Source organism: Phoenix dactylifera, unplaced genomic scaffold (genome assembly GCF_009389715.1).
Source record: "Phoenix dactylifera cultivar Barhee BC4 unplaced genomic scaffold, palm_55x_up_171113_PBpolish2nd_filt_p 000222F, whole genome shotgun sequence".
Classification (NCBI taxonomy): domain Eukaryota; kingdom Viridiplantae; phylum Streptophyta; class Magnoliopsida; order Arecales; family Arecaceae; genus Phoenix; species Phoenix dactylifera.
This window is the reverse complement of record NW_024067730.1, coordinates 482,958-507,136: the sequence shown is the minus strand read 5'-3', so window position 1 is coordinate 507,136 and position 24,179 is coordinate 482,958. Positions and strand designations below refer to the sequence as shown.

Sequence of the window (24,179 nt, the reverse complement as noted above, 5' to 3'; positions counted from 1 at the left end):
TCCATAACTTGCATCTGGTCTTGCAGTAAGGAGCTGTTTGTTGCCTACAGCTGGGCAGGTTGCAAATCCAATTGCAGCAATTGGAGTGGTTGGAGGCCTTTTGAGCTGTTTCTTCAGTTGCAACTCATCTGCAAGTTGAAATTGCAAAAGAAAATGCCATTAATTGCATTTGGTGTTGCAGTTAAAATAATATTTGCAATTCTTGTTGCAACTTTGAGTTGTAAATACTATCCTAACCATTTCATATCCTCTCACTCTCTCACCTACTCAAGTTGCAACTCAATGTTATGTTGTATTAACAAAATTAAATATTAATAAACTTTATTATAATTTTTTTATGATTAGTTATTATAATTATTATACTATTACAATTATCTACTGTAATAATATATTATAATATATATACGTAGATCTAATAATATATTAATGATTATTAAATAGCATATATGGTCATATAAAATAGTTAAATATTATGTTGTATAATAAATAATTCTTTGAACTATAAAACTTAAAACATAGTATAAAAAAATTAAAAATATATTGTACTATATTATACAATGTTTAGTTGTTTTCATTGTATTATATTATAATATTTAAACATAACATAATATATTATATATATTGTGGTATGTTTAAATATTATAATAGATATCTCATACATTACAATATCATATGTTAATATCATGATAAATTATTAAAATATTATGATGGTTTATTTTTTAATACTCCTAACATTATAAGATGCAGTACTATTATTATCATTACTTTTTGTTTATGTAAAATATAAATATATTGTAGAATTATTTCCATATTATGTTTTTATATTATTATATAAATGTGAATATTGTATATTATCAGTATTATAAAAATATATCATGAAATATAATAAGAAATTATATTATGTTACAAAAAATATTGGTAAATATTATATGTTATAGATTATATATGTGATAATATAATCATACATCAGTTTTGTTATATACAAAAGAAAGTTATATAATATAATCATTTTCAACAAAAATATATAATATTTTTTATATATTGTATTATTTATCATATATGAATAGAACTTATACTATATATTATTATGTAAATATAAAACATTAAATCAGGGTTCCAATCTCGTTCTAGACCCCATACTCTATTATGTTGGTGTATTGTTGGTACACCTATTATAGGGGTCGGTTGGGTGTACTAACACTCAATACACCCTCATACCGTATATCGGCTTGGTTTAGTATAATATGGTATGCCTGTATGTACAAGTATTGCAAACCTTGTTTTAAATAGTAATAATCATTCTAAGAGTACTTATTAGCGTAGTAGTTATGTACTAATTATAATTTATAGTTAAAAACATAATATATGAATTATATACTTTTATATTTCAGATTAGATGTTATAACATAATCATACATTAATAGTATATATTAATTTTGATATGCTATTGGATTTTAATAACATAAAATGTATTGTAATTATTAAGTTATTAATGTTAATAGTTATATCATATTACTGTAACAATTATATAATAGATTTATGCAACCAAACATGGTTGCAGGATTAGGACCCTATCTTAGCATCATTTTCAACAGAATTCTTTCATATGCATTTGCAGTTGTCAGTTACAGGCAACCAAACATGAACAATTTTTGGAACTACAGAATAGAATTGTAGATGTACTATTTGCTACTGCAAATCCTTTTGCATACAAATGGAATGCGAGGTGACTAAACAGAATCTTGATGCATTTGGAGTTGCAAAACATGCCTTGTTAGTTCTACTGAAGACGAGATTAATTTGTTTGCAGAGGCTAGAAAACTTATATTGAGATGTTGAATAAGCCTTAAAAAATGTATGGGGAATAAAATTTTGTTTGTTCATCACGAGGCAAAAGGTAAGGAGGTGATTCTGCGTGTGGAACTTGATTGGAATGATGGTAATGATGATAACGAATATTCTTTATCATTTTCTTTGTTCTGTTGGCCTATGTCTATGTTAACTTTTTTGGTTCAAACTAATTTTTCCTACGGACTTAGTTGGTTTCATTTAATTGAATTGGAGAATTAAACATGAAACTTCTTTCTTAAATCGCGACAAATGCAAGATTATGATTTGTAGAAAGTGAACATATGTCCTTACATAACAATTTCCCATTCATTATTCACATAAATAACAGTTTGATCATGCTTCTTACTTTTCAAACTAGTTTAACCTTTTCTAGTGTTTGAAAGGAATAGTTTGCACTTTGCAAAGAGTCTAGGATATGATCCGATTTGACCCCATCTATGATTTATGATACAATCACAATCTTGATAGCGTTGCATGCATGCATACAGGACCAGATGATACATCTACATATGTATGTATTTAGTTCCCTTTTTCTGTCGTATGGAGTGGATACAAAATTTATATACCTTTAAATACAATTTTTGTTAAGGCCGAGTATCGACCCTTATTCACTTGTAAGGACAATGAAAGCTGCCCACTAAGGATCCGATATCTGAGTTAGTTTTGTTCCTTATTATTCCTTTTGGAAAGTAAATACACCAGCATTTGACAATGCACCAAATAATGGTTGTATAAGCCACATTCCATTTGACATTCTATTAGTAGATCAGCAGCCGAGGATTCATATTTAGTTAATGAAATATATTTGCTTGCCCTGTTTCCAAGTGCATGCATGTGCATGTTTTTGCATGCATGCACACGCAGCTTGTGCATGCACGACATGCATGTGCACGTACAGGTGCAAATGTTCTTGCATGGGTACATGCATTTGCATGTGCGAGTGTACATGTGCTTGCATGCGCAAGCCAGCACATTTGTTGGGTGCTTGCTTCTGCACACCTGCATGTGCACGTGCGTGTGCTGAGTAGATATTGGGCATTTATACAAGGCAAAACCCAAAATATGCCTTTTTAGATAGCCCTTTTGGATGACGTCTTGGTCTTGTGTTGGATGATGTTGGACCTTTTTCTTGGCAAGGATACTAGGTTTAAATGGGGGGAATATGCGACCACCCGTGTGGATGTTTGTTTAATTCCACATCAGTTATGCGTTGGGGAGATTTTCAAAACTTAGACAGGGCCAAGGAACCCAAAAAGCTACTTCTGGATAGCTTTTTGATAGCTTTTTTAGGTGAGCCCTAGGTCATTACAAAATGATATTGGAGCAGCTCCAACCCATGGCCTTTGTGTGACTAGGGGATACTATAGCATGAGCCTTTCTAGGGCCGACCACGAGCCGATCGTGGTGTTAATCATTGTGTGAGTTTATACCCATAGCTTGTTGAGGACATTGGGCTTTAAATGGAGGAATTGTGTGAGGACGCATGCAGGCTTGCATTTAGCCCCACATCTATTTGGTGCTGGGTAAATCTCGGATATTTATATAGGATCAAGAAATCCAAATAATACCTTCTGGCTATCCTTTTAGGGGATGGTCTTGCATAGTTATGGAGTGTGTATATTCTTGCATGTCATGTCTGTGCTAGTGCATCTGTGTACATGTATGCTTGTGTGGGCATGGTAGGTCGGTGCGAGCATTCCTGTATACACACATGCACTTTTATGTTTAGGAATCGACAAGGAACAATGACCTTCATCTGAAGTCACATTTTGGACAAAAGGGAAAAATATCTTTGAAGTACTATTACAAATCTGAATTAAATTAGCATTCCTTAAAGTATCCTTAAGGAACTTAACCATTTTGCAAAAAACGGTATGCTTAAGTTAGTGGAAAGGAAACCTTTTGCTTGATTGAAAAATGAAGAAACTGTATTAGTGTAATCAAAAGTTATATCCATCAGTTTAAGATCATCCTAAACTAAATAATGTATGTTCTCCATATAGTGGCCGTCAACTCACCAAGCTGTTTTATTTTTCAGTTGATCTGATCCAATACTTGTTTTATATGATTTGCTAGATCTGTATCCTATTTTTCTTTTCTTCGATCTAATATATCGATCATATATTTGCCTCATTGCATAACTTCCTAGTACTATGTGAGAACTTATGGTTGGGATTCCTTTATTTTGTCTTAATTGTTCTCATGTTGAGTCTTTACATCCAGATTTGGAAACGATTCTCTCAATTTGAGCAGACATATGGAGATTTGGCAAGCATGTTAAAGGTATGAGTCTCTTTATCCTTTATGGTTTTCTCTTTATGTAAAATTCTAATTACTTTATATATTCATTAATCTCAAGAAAATGGTCATTGATTTTTTTTTTTTTTGAAATCATATTGCTTATTCTATTTCTCTTAAAATATTTTCATTTAAAAATATACAAAGTTTGCATTATTATACCTTGATAGTAAATTTTTTATATAATAACAGGTTGGGCATAGGGCAAATTCATTATTTTCTTTTCCTTTTATTCATTTCCATTCTTTTAAACTAAGTTTGGTTGCAGAATAACTTAACCATAGTAAAATAGGTTAAGTTACTCCTAACCCCCTTAACTTCAAAATAAATTACTCCATGTAAGGTGGACTAATTTGTTCCAAGTTACAGTGGAAAAAGTAGCTTTATCTACTTTTCAAAATATCTATTTTATCCTTGGAATAAATGGACTATGAATTTTCTCGTTTGGTGAATTTAAGGGGATTAAGTGGAACAAAAGGGTCTTTATTCCAATTAACCCTCTTTTAGCCTGCAACCAAACACAACCTTAAGTGATAAACAAATTAAGACGTGATCTTACCATTTTAATAGGAAGCATGTTTTAAATTGTTTAGCATTGAACAGGTGTGTCATAAACCATAACATGTCATGTTTTCAGAAATCCTAAGAAACGTTTTTGTTAATAAAACTCATTTTGGCACCAAAAGTCATTAATATAAGATGATAATTGTATAAATGTTGAATACCATTATTCAACAAAATACTAATTGAGGGTTTGAGTTCACACAAATTTTACCTACCAGATGCAAGTCCTTACCCCTTCTGGCTGTCCCACTAATGGTCAAGAATGACATAACTTTTTTGTGAACATTGCATCAAAAATCTGTTGCTTAGCTAGAGACATCTTGGCATACTCTTCTACCTCGTGTTTTTGGGCATGTCTAATCCATCTTAGCGAACATCTCCCTGAGACTGATCTTCTTATCAATGAGGCTCTTCAAGCTTATATAATTAGTGGCATATCTGGTCGTGCCAGGCCTCAACAACTCCCTCTATATGTTTGATCATCAATGCTACATAATTAGTGGCATATTGGGTCATATGAGGCCTCAGCAACTTTCTTTGTATGTTTGATCTCACTAATGCTAGCATACAAGTATGATCATGGATGCTTCTAGCCACTCTCCATGATTGACTTCAATTTTTGCAAGTTGCCATAGCAATCGGAGAGGTATGGATTGGGTAGAGTTAGATGGGGCAGGTTGGGACGGGGTTGGATGAGTAAAATTGTAAAAAATATTTTTTTATATAAATCAAATAAATAAAAAAAAGAATATAAAAGTATATCTCAATACTTCACATAACATTCAATAAAATAAGAGTCCAAGACATAGAACATAACAAATCAAATTTTGAACAATAATAGAGACAAGCAAAAATATTGTTCTTTAGGAAGTGAACATGTCCCTTAAACTAAAAAAAAAAAAATCAACTAAAAAAAAGAACACCTAAGCACATATTGTAGTTTTGTACATGATTAATCTTTCTCATGAACGATCATAATACATTCTTCTCCCTTAAAATCATAATTGTCAAGGCTTGTATATTATGGGGTCAGGTCAGAGCAGGCATTGTCATTATCTGCACCCACCCGGATCTGCTTGAGTTTTAGAATGAAGATCCATCCCCCCTGCCAACTCTAACTGGGTCGGGTAAAACTTGCGCCATTAGGGTCAGGCCGGGTCAAGTACCCCAAGCAGTGGAGTAAATTGCCACCCCTTTCGCCAATATCCTTCAGCATGAGGTCTATGCAAGTTCAACAAGGCATCCTGAATAGATGTGGCTTCTTTAACATCAAGTCCTTTCCTATTCTCTTATACTGTTGGTGTGTTTGTAACCGCCTAAACGGTGTACTTCGTGTTGATCTTCTTAGCAGAGTCCCTCATTAGACTTGCAATATACTCAACATTGTTAATCTGTCTAGAGGCTTCCACTGAATTGTGGAATACGTATATCTGTCACATTGCACAAGAAGTTGATGATGCCCCTCTTGGTCGATGCATACCATCACACATCAAATGTCAACTTATATACATCCCACTGGCTACTAAATTAGTCGATCTAGTTCTTGATATCCTTATCTCTACATCCAAATATGGTATCTTTCATAGTGTAGGAAGATCAACACTTAAACTAGCCTTCTATCAAAAATAAGTGTTCACCAATGCGAGTGCTAGGATGTGATTGAAGTAGAACCACTAGCTGAGTGCGGTGCTCATGTTTTTCTTCTTGTCCTTCATGTAAAATCTATTCAAGGTTGCTTGGCTTTTGGATCTGGATATGCACTAGGGGCCAAGCCAGCTGCTAGGACCTCCCTAGTTTTTCTTGGTTGTGTTCTCGAAGGCATCTGCATGGATTTGATATGCCCTCGAGATTTTTAGGGCCCAAACTATTATTGGTGCTTTATAACCTCCTTATGTTGTCATTGCTCTTGTAGATTGCTCGACTACTTAGATATTATTTAGATTAGACCCCTCATCCTCATCAAATTTGGCATCCTTATGAATACATATATTGATCTATCTCATCTCTCTAGGATTTCAACTTTTACTTTCATCTCCATCAAACTCTATGAATGCTCCCTTATGTATCAATATATTAGACACCCTTTTGCATTCGGTGACATCATGCCACCCACCGTGTCCTATTTTTTCAGTCAGGTGACCCCATCTTCATTCCATCCTGTAATAGTTACATAACCACTAGTGGCGGTCCACCTCCATCTTTCCATGGTGCCATTTGATGTTGGGCTCCTTAGCCCACTTCATGCGGGGGGGGGGGGCAATGCATGTAATCCACGATAAGATGTCTAAATCAATTTAATGTTAGATTTTTAAAATTTTTAAGATTTTTTATAAGTTTAAAAGATGGGTTGAATCGGCACCGAGACTCATACCAATCAGCTATTGGCCAAGCTAGGTGTGCCGGTTCCAAATTGGAAAACAACTTTTTTTGTTTTTTTCATTTTTTTGATGATGTTTTATGAAGTTTTTGAGTGATTTGAACATTAATTTGATGTTTGTTTAGGTGTTTTGATGTCTTTAATGTGCTATTTCTTTTTTTCATGCTTCTTGTTTATAAAATGTCTATAATTTCAGTGGTAAATGCAATTAAAGTACATAAATCATTATATTCATAAAAAATAATAAAATATAGAATATAAACTCAATTTAAATACATATCGATATTTTAAATCTCGTGGAGTGGTGATATCTCTTGTAAATATTGGGGTCTTTGTATGTAGTGGGCTCAACCCAATTCTCTATCCACATGGCCCCTCACTTTTGTAAGCTTGTTGGGCCGCCATAAGGAACGTTGCTGAGATAGTTCATATACGTGTTGTGGGTGATAGTGCACTCTGGGAGGAGTCATCTCCCCAATACTGTGGCTATGGAGCGACCCTAAATATGCTGGCTGCAAATTTCAACCTCTAAGGTGCTCTAGGCTTCGTAGGAAAGTAGCCATTGGAGCATGATGTGTCTGAAGCACCATATCCATAAGGGAAGTAGCCGGTCTGTGGGTAATTGGATCCTATATAGAATTTTGAACCTGATACGTTGAGGGTTCCTACCCTATGTGCTATGTTATCTGCAGCAGCCTTATATCCACCATGACCTCGAGGATTCCATCTCCTATATGCAATTGTATCCTCGCAGTTTCTTGATCATGCACCATGGTACTTATACTGCATGGTGTGAGTGAATTGGGACTTCGGTGAATCGAAGACAATCCTTGGGCTGCGAGTCATATATGAGGGTCAGATATCCTCCTCGACCACCAGATCCATCATCGCTACTACTCCCATATGAGGGCTTCCTAGTGTTCGAATCTGACTCCACCTCTCCAACTGGGCCTTGCCTGTCTTTCTGCCTAGCTGCTTTTTTTTTTGCCTTGCCCTGCTCTGCTATAAGGATCGACTATGCCCTCCTAGTTGACTGGACTGAGTAGCGTGGTGGCCTCATTTAAGCATCTCTCAAAGTACTGGGAGGATGTCTTGGACTTGCAACCATGTGAAGATTGGCCCCCAATTGACCTTTGTGGCTGCTTTGCTGGATGTGAGTGTGGGATGTTACATTGTGGTCATTGCACTACATCTACCTAGCCTCGCCAGTTATAATGTTAATTGGTTGTTGAGGTGTTCCTAACTCGTCAAGCTTTGGCTATTGCTGCTGGTCCGCAAGCCAACCAATCACTGGATCCTCTTCATCCTAGACAAAGTCGTTATGGATCGGATCATTATACTTCAATTTTAATTCAAACTTGGGTCTATGTCACTATTGATATGATCATGCCCAAGCTTAAATAAAATGGCACGAAACTTTCATGAAGAATGGCATTCATATCCTTAAGCATACTTTTGATTTTACAGTGATTTTTGAATTTTATTTTTTTAATTTTTATTCTGAAAATATTTTTTTATTTCAAAAATTATATATTGAATGAAAATCTAAGATCTTGTTTTTATCGGATAGATCTTTTGTAGATTTACAACATATCATAAAATGACACCAAAATATGAAAATTTAACATGACCTCCCCTATTGTTCCAATTTACAGCTAATTTTTCCCTCAAAAATTTTTTTTTTTTACAGAAATGAAGAGAGGAGAGTGGCAATACCTGATTTCAAAAATTCGGGCTGAAATATGAGAAAATGGCCAGATGTGGCCGATTTTCATATTTCTTTTTAAGAAGGGGTTTTGAGGGGGTTGGAGGCGTGGAGAGCTTACAGGAGGGCTCTCACCACCATTTTCATATTTCTTTTTAAGAAGGACTTTTGAGGGGGTTGGAGGCGTGGAGAGCTTACAGGAGGGCTCTCACCACCCCCAGTTATTGGACTCATAGAAGCAGGCGGTACACATGCCCGAATCGATGCGAATCGTATGGTTCACACTGATATGACATCAAACCGCCCGATTCAGAGTGGTTTGGGTCTATATTTGAGCCGAAGTGGGGAACTGTCCTAGTTTCCTTTCGGTATGGTATTGTTTGGGTTGAATTGCCTGGTTCAGAACAAGTTCGATCGACCTTACTCTAGATAGGTGTGAATGAGGCACATGTCTATTACATGTACTTAATTCGTGCCTTCAAATTGCATAGTGAGGTGTGTTACTTTCATAAATTTTAAACTTATCTAAAAAATAGTCATTTTTAATTAATTATTGAAGTAATTACCATGATTAATATTATTAATTCAGATAATTGCCAAACTGCATCCTAAGTACCTCTAAGATTACCTCTTTATTTTATATTCTTTACATATTTTTATTAAAGTTAATTTCATGTAATGAGAATTTTAAAATTAAAACAATTTGGGGGTTTTCGTAGACAGCCCAATGGGGTACTAATTATTTTATCTCATCCAAATAAAAGTCTTTTGATTAGATAAATTTTAAACTCATGCCAATATTTGAGTATAGGTCCAGGTGCTTTTGAATGAGCCCAACATTGATCCACATGTAGGAACAGTTTAAAACATTTGTGCATTTATATTAAAAAATGCTACAATTTTTGGAAATCATTTCTATATTACTTTCAATAATTAATTTGATCCAAAAATAATATGATTTTGTAAAAATTAAATTACATATAAAACAAAAAGTATGGTGTCGTAGGTTGATGACCAACTTACAGCATAACTGAATTTCATGCCAAACGAAATTATTTTGGCATTACTTTCCCTTATTTTCTTGATTTTTGGCCAAATAAATAGCAAAAATGACAGAAAAAAGCTTACGTAATGTGCGTTATGATTGCGATGGAGAGGAAGCTATATCCAAGCATCTCCTCTCCTTTCTTCCTCTCCTTTTTCTCCTCTTTTCCTTCCTGTCCTCTCTCTCTCCCTCCCCCCCTTTTCTTTCTCATGAGAGAACCCTGGCAGAAGAAAACAAAAGAGATTAAACATAAAATAACAGTTGATCCATCATGGGGATCTCATTTTTTCCCAATTAGTATTATGCAGAATTTCATTACTTTTGGTCAAAGTGGGCTGAAATTTAGTTCTATGGTTAATTTCATCTTGGATATAGCCGGAACCAATAATTTTTGCTGGAAGAACTCAGTTTTATTTGATTTAGACCTTGGTTGTGTTCTTATGTGAACATTTGATAAATAAGCAAGTTTACATTATTGTATTAGCATTTACAAATTTAAAACTTTTTTGAAAAAACTGTATATCTTAAATCTAACTAAATTTGAGACTAATCTTGCAAAAAGGCCTTTTAGGCATGTGATTTAGCACCTGTAAGCACAGCACGATTTGAAAAAAAAAAATTCAAAAGTAACCTCAAAATGAGACCTGTAGCCTTGTATATATTGGTTCTGGTTGAATGAAACTGGTCAATTTTAGTTATCATGTTCCTGTTCTGCCAATGCCTCAAAGCTTGCTCGTGTAACCTTTTTAGATCTCCCTCCAGTGGAAAAGCATGTTGACAAAGATGATTTTGATATAGAGAACTGCATCTACCTTGAAGGCATTAAGTATTAGCCAAATAACTAAATTCAATTTTTAAATTTTGGCATGAAAATTATGTTCCCTTACTTTGACTTATCATCCTTTTCTTATTGTTTCTGACGGTCATCTCAGCTTGTTCTTTGTTTTTTTTTTAATCTTGTTCTATAATAACTCCATTAAAAACCTTTTCTATTTATATCTTACTTTATTGCATCTGCAGCTATGTATAAATAGAGAGACAATTTTACTGAATTATTATCCCATTTAAGATTCTTCTTTTCTCCCTCTAGCATGTTTAGACTTATCTTCTCCATCAAGGGAACCTGCAGAGTTTCTCATATACTTTTTTGACTATAGGTTGAACAAAGGAAAAAGGAAGCTCTATCAAGAACAGCTGAAGATGGTTCGTCAGAGTTAGAGAGTACTTTGTATGATGTTGTTTCACGTTACAGTTTCATGGATCTTTGGCCATGCTCATCTAAAGATCTGGATCATTTAGCACGACAAGAGGTACGCTTGGTCCAGTTTCTTTTTTATGTTTTTTGGTATTCCAAAATGGGTACAATATTTATTCCACACTTTATATGACAGCTTATCGTTGTATTATCCTCCTGTCATATATAATGTTATATATCTATTGCTTGTTTTCTGCTTGTGTGGCTGTGCATTGTGCAGCTGAGTTTTAGTCTAACTGCTGCATGTTGGTATATTTACAGTGTCTTGCCAAAAACATTAATAAGAAAGTTGACAAGTCAAGTCTGCCAAATGGTGCTAATATTGTAGGTATGCTTACCTCCCTTTATCTGTTGTAAAGTTGCAGTAATGTAGTCTTTGGATATAATATAATTAATGACTGTTTTAGTTTCAGAGAAGGGTTCTTTTGGACTGATAACCACCTCAAAGGTGGGTCCACCATCTACAAAACTTGTTTATCCAGATATATCTCAGATGGTTGTATATGATCCTCGGCAGGCACAAGGTAAAAATCTTTCAATTATATGTATATAATCAAAATAAATTCCTTGCAGCATGTGCTTATTGATTAGTGTGGAATGTAGATGTATCCAATCTGAAAACTGAAATGTGATAATTGCATTTTTTGGCAACATTTTAGATGTTTTTACTTTTTTAGAAGTGCTAAAACCTATGTTTATGAGCATGCTTTTGTATATGTACTTGCATGTGCATGTTTGCAGGCATATTATATACATGTCTGATGTGTATGTGTATGCATCTTTTTTACTGTTCAATGATTAATGTGTTAAAAACATCACTATAATGTAAAGATGGTCTAGGGCAAGGTTTGGTGTACTGGTCAAGATACTGTACTGTATTGGGCATGTTGTACTGTAGTAGCTCCGAACCGGTATGTAGTCTTGTACCGTACTACCAACACTTGATACACTTCGCCGTCTTATACTGTACCGCATACCGACACTGTAATAGGATGGTACCAGTATGGGGTCCGGTACCGAGACGGTAAACCTTATTCTAAGGTTTTGTGTTCTTTAGGCCATGCAAGTCTAAAAACACTTAACGTGAAAGTGTTTTAATCAAGGAGATGTTGTAAATAATACTCAAACAGGTACCCTTGTGTGCATTTTGTTTTTAAAATCTCTTACCATGGTCATTATTTTAGATATACAATGACAAAATGGCATCTTAAAGCTACTTGGATGGAGACTTAAAATTTGAAGCACCAGATTTGGCTAATATGTCTACCGTATGCCTAATGTTTCCTGGGATATGCACCTGAGAAAAATGATTCAATTTGGGTTTACCTTTATGGGCAATGTGAATTTCTTCGTAACATATGAAAAAGCATGGGACATGAGTAGAAAATGCTTTTAAATGTATTTAAATGAAAACCTGGGTCATGCCCTGGAGACATTCTCATCTGTCTCTCATGTGCTTCCCTTGTATATTTCACGTAATTCCAAAAGTATTTTTTTTTAGCAAATTATAGGCTAGTTTTATCGTTTCCTGCTTTTGTATAGTGTGTTCTAAGTGTTTTCCAATTTAAAAACTTATTGTTCTAAGTGTCAGGTAAACATAGAAACTATTTTTCTTTTGAGATAAGTAAGAGAACTAAGCTAGCTATATACTTTCTAGTAAAATTCTCATATTTGGTGGTTTAGAGCTAGATTCACCTTGATGTTTTAGCGATCATTATCTATGAGCCTCCTCTGCTAGCGTGGCCTCCTACTGGGACTATGTAGTGGCAGTAGGTTATTACTGCAAATGAACTAAACTGTTCGTATTCGGCTCAAGTTGGGCATGCTAGCAGTTTCATTCGAGCTCATTCTTCTTGGTAAAGGACCAACCTCAAACCTCATGTTAAGGCTTGGCTTATAAATGAGGTAAGCTGAACTCTGAGAAAGCCTCATGTTAAGGCCTGGCTTATAAATGTTAAACCTCAAGCCATGCCTAAACAACCCAAAGCTTCGCATGGTTCATTTACAATGCTACTACAGACCAAGAAAGTTTCCACAAGATTGACTTCTTATTTTATTAAGACTTATAACAACAGGCTTATTCTGACTAAAGAGTTCTTAAATGTGTAATGTGCTGAAACCAGCCTGTTACACCCAGTTATGTGACCTCTCAAAATAAGTGACCTTTTTGATAAGAATTTGCTCACTTTCTTCCCTCTTTTCACTCCTTTAACCTTTACTTAATTTTCTCTATGAAATTCTATCTATTTGCAAGCCCACCTACTATGTTCATGGGTGCACATGCAAATCGATCTAAAAATGCACATTCTGTGAGATGTGGCTGCCTACCTGGATCAACCTAAGTATTTTATTGAGTGATGCCTGTCCAATAAATCATTGAGGAAACATTGGGACTTGCAACTCTGGAATCATCAGTCTTGAACACAATGAGCCATGAAATTTAATTTTTCTTTTTTGAAAAATGTATCTGTTTCCTGACAAAACCAACTGTTCTCTATTGTTTTGTTTGCTAAAAGAATAGGCTATCACTTTTTAATGAAAGCTGCAAAATCTTTTCTTCCCCCATTAGGTTATTGAATTTTGAGATTCAAATGGAACACTTAGGTTTGTATAGATTAACACTTAAACTTACTCGTATTTACTATTTTAAGTAGAACTTAGTAAGCCATATTAGGGTATGAAGACCTTTTTATACAAGCTTCTCTTCTTCGTTCATTTTTAAGCATTACTCCATTTCTGTTTACCTGTTTTAATCATTCATTTTTTGGTTTCAGAGTTGTTAAACCCCATGCTTAATCTAGTGGAAATTGGTAATTGTTGCTAGAAAAGAGAAGAATGACTGTGTATCTTTTGGATGATATTTTACATACAAAAATTCTTGACAGATGCATGGTTCCAGCATTTTTGTTTGTGCTATTTGTTATTATTTTAATCGGCCTCCAGAGTTCTGTGGATGCTTGAAATCACTGTCAAATTCCCAAGCTCACCTGATTTATTTGATATATGTGTTTGGTTTCTCGAAAATGGTGTGTCACATTCTACTGTACTTTTGAATGTCACAGGCCTGGAGATCCCAGCTGTTTTGAGCTCAGCTACTTCTACATCCAGTGTAGCTCTGGTTGGCAGTGGGAATACAAAGGCAGTTGATGAGATTTTGAAAGTGGTCTCACCTGCATTGATGGCTTTCATTACACACTTGCCCGCTGTTGAAGGTATCACCAGTTGCAATCTTCTAATTTGTCTACTGAGCTGTTGTTGGCTGCTTATACAATAATGACATTTTCTTTTGTTCTTTAAGGTTGAGAAAGATGAGGAAGTACTTGCATTGTTAAGATAAAGATCCATTCACATTCATCTATTATAGGCTTCCTCATTAAATAAGTTGACTTTTCCAAAATTGGATACATATCTTTAGATTAGATTTTTAACTTCCATAACAAGTTTCACCATACCACTTAAAACCGCTCGGTTCAGGCTGTATCGAACTATACCGAGGGCGAACTGGCACAGTTCCGCCCCTCAGTTCGAAAAATCTGGTGAGGTTGGAGGAGAGGGAGAAGGAGAGAGAGGAAAAGAGATAGCGAGAGGAAGAGTGAGGTAGGTAGAGAGAGGTCAACAGAGGGAGGGAGAGAGAGGGCTTGAAAGCCCCCATCTCCTCCGTAGGCTGCAGGGGGTTGCCCCTATTTTGAAACGAAACAAAGGTGGAGCCCTAATTTTTTTTTTTGTGTGAACATTATTAAGTGAAGTCGGCAAACAAGGGTAGGGGGTCATCTCTCGGTTTGTAGACTTAAGAATTTTCAAAATTGGCGCCTCCCCTTGCGGCCTGCAGAGGAGATTAGGACTTTCAATCTCTCTCTTTTGCTCTCTCAGCCTCTCGCTCTCCCCCTTCCTCTCCCTCTCCCTCTCTCCCTCTCTCCCCCTCTCTTTTTTCCTCTCTCCCCTTCTCCCTCTCCCCCTCGTTTGTGGTTCTTCCTTTTTCAGTACAGCTCGGAATGGGTTGGTACTATACCATACCGCCGAGCAACCAATATGGGTTCTAGTATCGGTACAAATCCCGATACCAGTACCACCAACCTTGTTCTATAACTTTCCATATTGCTTTTGATCTCTACTATTAAGCATGTGTACAATAAGGAATTGTTCTGCCTTGGCCTAATTGTTCATTCTAATATGGCTTTTGATCCTTGTAATGATGTTCTACACTTCTTAGAAATTCTCCAATTATATTTAAAATTCCACCAAAAGCTTTGTGATATTATTTTTCTATTTTTCGGCTGGGTTTATATTGCTTGAATTAAGCTGCAAATTCTAGAAGTAACTTATTTTTAAAAGAATACGCCAAATAATTATGAAACCTTTCTAATTTCTTATATTCATTGGTTTGTCTTCTATAATCTCTTAATCTGTTTCTCTGCTCCTTCAAATTTTAATCTGTGATGCATTCTGGAATTCATATTAAATTCTTACTGGAAAATTAATATTTTCCTTTGGTGAAACAGTTCTTAACTCCAGATTTGTTGCTGTGCTTTTTAAAATCCCATACACCACTAATTGATTTTATAGAAATATTGGACCATCTTCATTTGATCCAATTAAACTTAGTTGGAAACCCAAATCCATTGATGTACAAACCCTTTCATAAAGATGCTCTTGAATATATTTGTATCCATAGATTTTATATAGAGTGGATATCAGCAAGAATAGAGAGGTGTCGACTTTGAAGCATATCTTTGTATTGATTATGTTGTCCGATAATTTTTCTTTCTCAAGGCCCTTATTCTCTATAGCACATCTTTTGTTTATCAACGAACTTTTTATTAATGTAGATAAGCTGTTTCCCTAGTAGTTAAAATGCACAAACTCTCTAGCACCATCTGTAAGAAGTATACAGTAAAAGAATTCTGAAAACATGTTACATGCTTAGTCCTCTGCCATAACCTTCAAAGTAAGGTCCGCCAAACTGGTACCGGGACCCATGCCAGTCGGCGGATGGGTCGATAAGATACCGGTTCGGTACTGTACCGACACTGTATGGTAGGGCATGCGGGTACAGAACCGGCACACCCATTTTTTTTGGAGTTTTTCAAGTTGATTTAATTGAAAATTATTTTTTTTGAATTTTTTTCAATGATTTTAAGTCTAATTTGATGTTTTTTTTTCTTTTTTTGATGTTTCTATGAACCAGCACGCTCTTTTTTTAGTGGACTTTTTCTAGTTGATTTAATTGGTAATCAATCTTTTTGAACTTTTTTAATGATTTTAAGTCTAATTTGATATTTTTCTAATATTTTTTGATTTTTTTATGTTTCTATGATCCTAGTTTAACCTAAATGATGCATCTTATTATTTTAAAATGATACAAATTATAAAATGATTAGTAAGATATTGCATGCTATAAAAAGCAACATGAAATATTCTCAAATCAAGTAGTGAGAAAAAATATAAAAAAAAATTAATTATATATTTAAAGTACAACATGCATACCGATATCTAAAATATCAAGTGGCGATGTCTCTCGTAGATATTCGGATCATCAGCATAGTTAGGAGGCACATCAGCCTACCCCTCTAACCAAGCGGCGTAGTCTTATATGTTCATCTCATAAAGAACGCACTCTGGGTTATAAGTACTCTCGGATCTCTCACTGAAGCTCTGGCTCTGAGAAGTGTCCTCTGGTTGATAAACTAGCTGGTAAAATGGCTGTGAAGGGGTCCATCTGAATAAGTCGACAGTAAAATCCGACCCATAAAATGCTCCAAGCTGTGTAAGATAGTAGCAATTGGAAAATGCCTCAGATGCACCATATCCATATTAATCTCTATATAGGTCATAGGCTTTCTATGGTTGCCGGCAATAGGATCTAGTATACGACTCAAAATTTGATACGTCTGGATCCTACTCCACATACGAGGTCATCTGCAGCTGCATCGTATTCTCTTGAATGACCTTGAAGAGCCTGTATCCTATATGCAATCCTGGCAGGCTCCATCAGATTGTGCACTATGGTCCCTATCCTGTGTATAATGCGTAAACTAGGATTCACAGGTGAATCTAAAACCACCCTGCGGCTGAGAGGATGTCTCGGACAAAGTGTCGTGTGGTGATCGGCTTCTCTGTGGCTGTAGCTGATCAGTTAAAAGGATACGTGAAATATTGCTCTCTGCCCATTGTCCTGCATCGACCTTAGCCTTATTGGCTACGAAACTGGTCGGTCGTAGAGGCGATCCTTGCTCATCAAGCTCCGACTTCAGTTGCTGGCCCACAAGCTATCTGATCATAAGATCATCCTCATCATCAACGAAAACACTATGAATCGGATTTGTATCATTTAGCTTCACTTCTTCTTGAATGCACTTTAGCCTCAACTTTAGATTGTAGTGAACATATACAAGATTGTTGAGGTGCTTCTGTGTTAAATGGTTTCACTGCTTGCCATGGATGAGGGTAAAGGTGGACCAGTTGTGCTCACAACCACTCAAGGAGATCGTCTGAAGAGGATCCGGATAGCTAGCTCCTTAAGATTTTTCGTGCACAAACGAAAATGAATCCACTAATTAGCTACAAAAATATTGAAGAATATTACATATAAGATAGTACCATATTAGTGACCATCTAACACTAGGTAAATATCCTCCTGATGTGTAACATATCTGGCTTCATACTTTTCTTACTTACAATAGCTGCTGAGACTTCAAAGATGTCGGTGCCTTGTCTAAATATTTTGGTTTGTGAAAAATAACCATATTGTAATATGTTAATAATTGAACATATCAATTAACTTACACATGTCATTTAAGTTAACTTACTTCTTCTAGATATAGGGCGGCAACTTTTGGATCAGGCTCTATCTTGGAAATCATATTATGCAGAGCGGCCAGAAGTTCGTCATCAATATCGATTCTAACTATGGTGTACTAAACCGAGGGTTCAGGTAGTATGCTACAGATAGTTCGTTATTGTCTTAGAAAAATTGTACAAGTATAGGAGCATGCTAATTTTTAATGTTCTTGTTTAATTGCTAGATGCAAGTCCCTATCATGGGCATATGTCAGATCTACCTCCATGATCTGAATTTTTGCCCTCCATTATGTGATACAAGAAACCCATCTAGGGATAGCTCTCGCTGTCCACGGCTCCAAACATTTCATACAATGGTCTGATAGCCTTCACTATCATAGTGGCCCGCTGCCAAAATATCCTCGATAATGCTCCGTTTAGTGCCGGCCCTCACATATCTATTTTCTTGTCACTTGGAACTGACAAACATCTGATGTAGGGTTGCTTTTTTCTTAAGAAGGCTATCAAGTGCAACGTAGTTCGTAGCAAATCATATGACTCATGGTCTCAAGATTTCTTCCCCTGCATATCTCATCAGTGAAAGGACCTATGTATGGTTATAAATATATCTGGTGATAGTTTGGGTTGTCTCCACTATTTGCTGTAGCCTACGAATCTTCGCAATATCCATCAACATGAGGTTGATACAATGTGTAGCACATGGAATTCAGAAAATATGTGGTCGCCGCTTAATCAAGATCTTCTTAGCGGCCTTATATATTGTAGCCCATTATCAATGATGATTTGCACGATATTCTCCTTTTCTACTTGATCAATCACCTCCTCTATCCTGCACATGATCAGAAGCATCAACCGACTTGTGGAAAAACATTTTTGTATCATAGTATGTTAGAAAGTTGATAATGCTCTGCTTGGTTGGATTGGTCTATCACATATCACTGTCAGTCCATATATGGGCCGCTTGCTCTTTTATGAGGTAATCTATTTCTCTAGCTCCTTATTACTGTTAAAAAGTTCACTGTAAATGTTCTTCAGGCATGGAGGATCTACACCGAGGCTGACGGTTTGTATGGCAGAAATGGCAGACCTATAGTACGCATTGTCTGCCACATTCGCTAGGATATGGCTCAAGTGGAACCATGATCTAATAGCTCGCCATATGTCTTTATCCTTCTTTAGCAATGTGTCAACCATATGCTGCTTCGAATCTCTTCTAGGAAAGGCATATGGATCTAAATCAAGGATTGCTGCTCCTAGTGAAATCTATTTGAATGACTTCTCTTTCTATCAAAAGCTCCTAGTGTAGATGTAATACGGATACCATCTCTGCTGATGGCCTCCCTGATTGAGGTCTTCCTGAACTCTGAATTTGCTCTGCTTCTTCCAGAATCGGAGCCCGACTCAGTATTGGGGCCCAAATCGAGTTCTATGCCTGGCCACCTCATCCTGTTACTACTGATAATCCAAGAGTGATAGAAAGGTGGCTCTGCCGCTCGGTGGTCCACCTCCGTTTTCTTGAAAATCCTCTCCTTCGCTGCTTTGAAATTAGCGAAGTGTTTCTTTATCAGTTGCCGAATCTCGTGTGGGCATTTTCGGAACATATATGTGTCGGGGTAAGTACCAGCTAAGTGTTGCTTCAACCTGGTTATTCCTCCTCTGTTAAACTTTGTGTAGCACCAGTTGCACTTCCAAAGGTGCCGACCGCAGAGCATTTGCTCGTGATCTCACGCTCTAGCTCCTTTTTTCTTGAGGGCTCTATTCTTGCAGGTTTATCAACTACGTCAGTTTATCAATTATTTAAAAATAGCAAAATTTTATTATGATAATTTTTTTTCGTTAGAAAATACATCTGATTTATCTAATACCTATACTATTTTTTTATTTTTTTAAATTTATTTATATATTTCTAATAATTTTTAAATTTAAAAATATGTTTAAATATCATAAATTTTAAAAAAAATATTTTCTACTTCAGAAATTACTTCTAAATTATGTAGTACGTACTACTAATTTTTTAAAATTTTTGGTATAATTTATATATGTTTAATTATTTTTAAAATTTAAAAATAATTTTTCAATATTAATATTTTAAAAAATTAATTTTAGCTCAGATTTATATAGAATCCAATAATGGATGCTACATATATTTTTTTAGGCCTATAGACATGCATTAAAGGCTATTTATTTTTTCATTTTTTTTAAATTTAAGCCTAGGCCACTGTGCGCATGATCGCATCAAAACTTGAATAAATGGGCACTAAATTTTGCTGGAGAGTAGCTTGCACGCTCTTAAATATGCTTCTAATTTTACAATTTTTTAAATTTTAAATTTTAAATTTTTTTATTTTTTAATTCAAAAATATATTTTTAATTTTTTAAAATTATATATAATTTAAAAATTAAAAAATTTATGTCTTCGTGTAGATCATCCATAAATCTACAACATATAATAAAATCAAGCCTAAATAAAATTTTTTGTATGTCTCCTCTTATTTTGCAATTTTTGAACTATTTTTTCAAGCCCTCCCCAAAAAATGATGGAAGGAGATAGGGGAGACGAAGCATCCCTTATTTAGGCTTGGATCTTTCTTCTGAATTGCTGAATCGGTGTAATTTTCGCCGTGAGGGGAAGGGGAGAAGGTGAAAAGCTCTTTGCCCCTTAGAAATGATGTTGGGAATGCATCATTTTATCACCAGTATAAAGGAGAGAGGAGAAGGCCCAGTTCAGAACCGGTTCGAACACAGTGCAAACCATTCAGTTCGAACACGGTGCGAACCATCTGGTTCGAACACGGTGCGAACCATCTGGTTCGCACTAAGTTCGAATGAAGCCGCTTCTAGGCCGGTTTCAGTCGGTACAGTCCGGTTTGGACTTTTCTGGCCGGTTTCGGCTGGTTTGGGGCCGGAACCGACTCCAATGGTCGAACCAACCCGATTTCCCACCGGATTGGCTCGGTTCGGGCCGAACCGAGTGGTTCGGGCTGGTTCGACCATCCTTGCTTGAAACATTATTATGTATGATTGCTTGCATTCAAAATTCAACATTTTAGGTTCTAGGTATTTGTCATTTTTTTAGTACTACATTACTTGATGAATTACATACACATTACTTGATGAATTACATACTAGGTCTGGTGCTCAATGCAATTTAGAAAAGAAGTTTAGAACCTTGTTTTTTAATATTTATTCTTGGATTCATTAATGGGCTTAAAATTCTACCAAGAGTTATTATTGATTTGGAACTTCTTATATAATGCCAAATTTTTAGTTAGATTTTTTTTTAAAAAAATAGATTTTTGGGTCACGAGTCTAGCTTTGAGAAGGATTAGTTTTACAAAGCTACTTATGTACCACATTGGGGAGTTTTTGAATCTTATTATTATATAGGTGGAATGATGGAGCTTTGGATTTGGTAACTATGTTACGTGGGCACTCCTTTTGGAAAATCTCTAGGAGTGTCGATACTTTTGGACGCTTGGACGTGGCATGGTAGGACTTAATGTGGTTTGGCATTTAAAGTGTCCTGCTGATATCGACAAAGAATGTTTGACATTTGATACTTTTTTTTGGAGTGTGACGCAGGGAACTCTTAGTTTTAAGTGCTAGATTCTGTAAGTGAAGTATCCTTAGGTTTTAATTATAAAGTTTTCAAGATTTTATGGACACTTCAAGAGAAGTAATTGTATGTTTCTAGTATGAAGTTCTGACAATTATATGCACAATAAGCTAAATATCATTACATTTAGAGTAAAAATGTATCACGATTAATTATCAATTTTAGTATCTCAACACATCTTAAGTAACTTTAATTGAACCTAGTGAATAAATTAGAATACTTGCAAAATCATGGCTAATCCATTAATTTGTTTGTTGGAGGTCATCTATAACTCTATCCCATTTCAAGTTTCTCAGCATCAAACACTAAAATGTGCCTGACACTTGAGAACACTTGGATATTCACTTGGCACCCATGCCAAGTGTCTAGGTAAGTTTGTGGTTATGCGTGTATATCCTTGTTGTGTGAATGTTGTGTATGTGCATGCAAGTGCATGACATGTTTATGCATGCATTTGTTCTGATGCATGTGTGTGGATATTTTCCTTATCACGATCCTATTATAGTGTTACTTGTATTTGTACTATCTATATATATTTTTTAATTGTAGTTGCAGTATCTTCAGCATGCGCCTTTTTTACTTGAAATTTAATGGAGCATCAATCAGCCAAAACCCATTACCTTTTTGTCCTTCATCCTCATTCATCTCTAATTTTTTTTGATAAATTGACAGGTCCTTCACCAGATGTCGACATGGTATTATCTATTTTGCTTCAAAGCACCACACCAATTGGACAGCTTGGTAAACCAACTACTCAGCAAATCCCAGCAGGTCCAGCTCCCAGCACAAGTGATCTTTCAGGCTCTAGCAAGACACGTTTCAATCCAAATGGATCATCTAGACTTCCTAGAGAAGGACACTCTTGGAAAAGAAAAGATCTTGACAGTATGTTCCTCTAGAACCTGCCCCTCTCTCACCCACTCCCTCCACAAAAAAAATAAAAAAGAAGATAAAAACTCTAATAGAAATTGGTGCATCTTTGTGCTTTATGTGCTAAGCTTTCTTTCATACTCTAAAGATATTTCCAATCTGGATTAGTTTGAAGAAGAAAAACTCAGTCAATTAACTGGAGCTTGGCATGCTTGATTATTCAAATCAAACCATTGATTCAATTTGTCTAACTAGATAACAGGTTTAAAGAAGGGACGTTAGCAACTTGTGAACCAAACATTGTGAAGAATGAAAAAAGGAAAGATTCTTGGAAAAACAAAAACGTCAAAACAATTAAAAAAAAGAAATAATCTTTTAATTACTTCTTGCACATCCAGTCTGTGAAAGTGAACTAGCAAACGTGTTTTGAATCATATTGAATTTGACCTGCTAGTTCCAGCTCGTAATAGCCAGAATCTTTTACCTACATGGCCACATTGGCTTCTTCAGTTGAATTTTCGTCATATGCTCAACTCCATGTTGTTTATTAAATTACTGAACTCCCATGAGAAGTTGAATTCCCTGATTTATCTCAGGGAAAGAAGATGATGAGAGCATAAGTGTACAAAGTCGGCCACTCCCACGAGATGTTTTTAGACTCCGGCAACTGCAGAGGTCGCGAGGTGTCAGCTCTTCACAGACAGGATCTGTTGTGTCTGGTGGAAGTGCATTTTCTGGCGAACAATCTGTTAGCGCTGATTGATTGTGTACAATTTCATATGTAATAGTGACTAAATTACCTTTCTATACGTCTATCATGTGTACACACACGCATGCTACTGAGGGAACGTATTATAGGAATTCTGTGATTATTGTTGAGTGGACATATCAAATAATCTCCATCGTCCATCAGAGGTACCATATTGCTCCATTATACAAGTTAGCACTCCCTTGTCAATTTTCTCAGCTCTTGTAGGATGTTTATCGCCTAGTAATGGAACCCCATGGTTGGGGACTGCTTTCCTATTTCTCAATGCTTTGGACATTAAGGTGGCAAAGTTCAAGTTCACTGATATGATAATGCAAAGTGATGAATTCCTGTAGTGAATCATTTTTTATCACCCAATTAGTTTGACACTACAACTGAAGGCCCATCTGCTAATCGGGAAGGATTATCTTTGGCATCATCTATATTAGCAACAATGCTTTTAGAAGCTGTGCATGGTCATTGCTTTTCTCAAAATCAGTGTCATTTTCGTATCTTTTTTTTTAAGCTATACTTGTTTTTTTTGACTTCCATCAACATGTATATTATTTATTTTTCTTCATGTGACTTATAAATTCTATCAGAAAAGAAGATGCTTTCTTCTTCAACTTTGCAAATGAAATATTTGGGAAGATTTCCTCTGCAGCTCTTTCACTGTATATGTTACACTAACTACTGTATGTTGATGCAGAGTAGCGTCTTCTAGGTACGATAACGGTTATGACATTCTAACGGCATTCAAAACAAATTCAAAGGCCCTAACTTTGGTATATAAGGATATTATGAATAACAGGAATTTACTCGAATTCCTGTGCAAGTGTAATGGTGGTTAACGATAACTGATGACTTATATCCTGTTCCATAAGCATAATATTTTTTTATTGTTTCCCAAGGGCTTATAACTAGTGAATATAATAGCAAGAGCTTTTATATTACTCGGTGAGACTCCTTGCTCATGTGAGTGCTCTTATTCTCCGGTTCTTTTAGAGTTGACTGCTGTCATTATGCATTTTAGTTTACATCAGTATGGACTT

General features: G+C 35.5%; 1 protein-coding gene across 3 annotated transcripts in view; it reads left to right on the top strand.

Annotated features, from left to right (window-relative positions):
• The window catches only part of LOC103718100 (cleavage stimulation factor subunit 77), a 51,044-nt gene extending 27,631 nt beyond the window's left edge, over positions 1 to 23,413 (top strand). For 2 of the 3 annotated variants that reach the window (XM_008806764.3, XM_039117440.1), the window contains 7 exons: positions 4,075 to 4,134; positions 10,998 to 11,150; positions 11,357 to 11,423; positions 11,503 to 11,619; positions 14,158 to 14,307; positions 22,182 to 22,394; positions 22,976 to 23,413. In XM_008806764.3, the coding sequence (XP_008804986.2) occupies positions 4,075 to 4,134; positions 10,998 to 11,150; positions 11,357 to 11,423; positions 11,503 to 11,619; positions 14,158 to 14,307; positions 22,182 to 22,394; positions 22,976 to 23,142 (927 nt within the window). In that variant the 3' untranslated portion in view covers positions 23,143 to 23,413. The remainder of the gene's footprint in view (positions 1 to 4,074; positions 4,135 to 10,997; positions 11,151 to 11,356; positions 11,424 to 11,502; positions 11,620 to 14,157; positions 14,308 to 22,181; positions 22,395 to 22,975) is intronic. The other variant, XM_008806765.3, reaches the window with a different exon arrangement.
• The last annotated feature ends 766 nt before the right edge of the window (positions 23,414 to 24,179 follow it).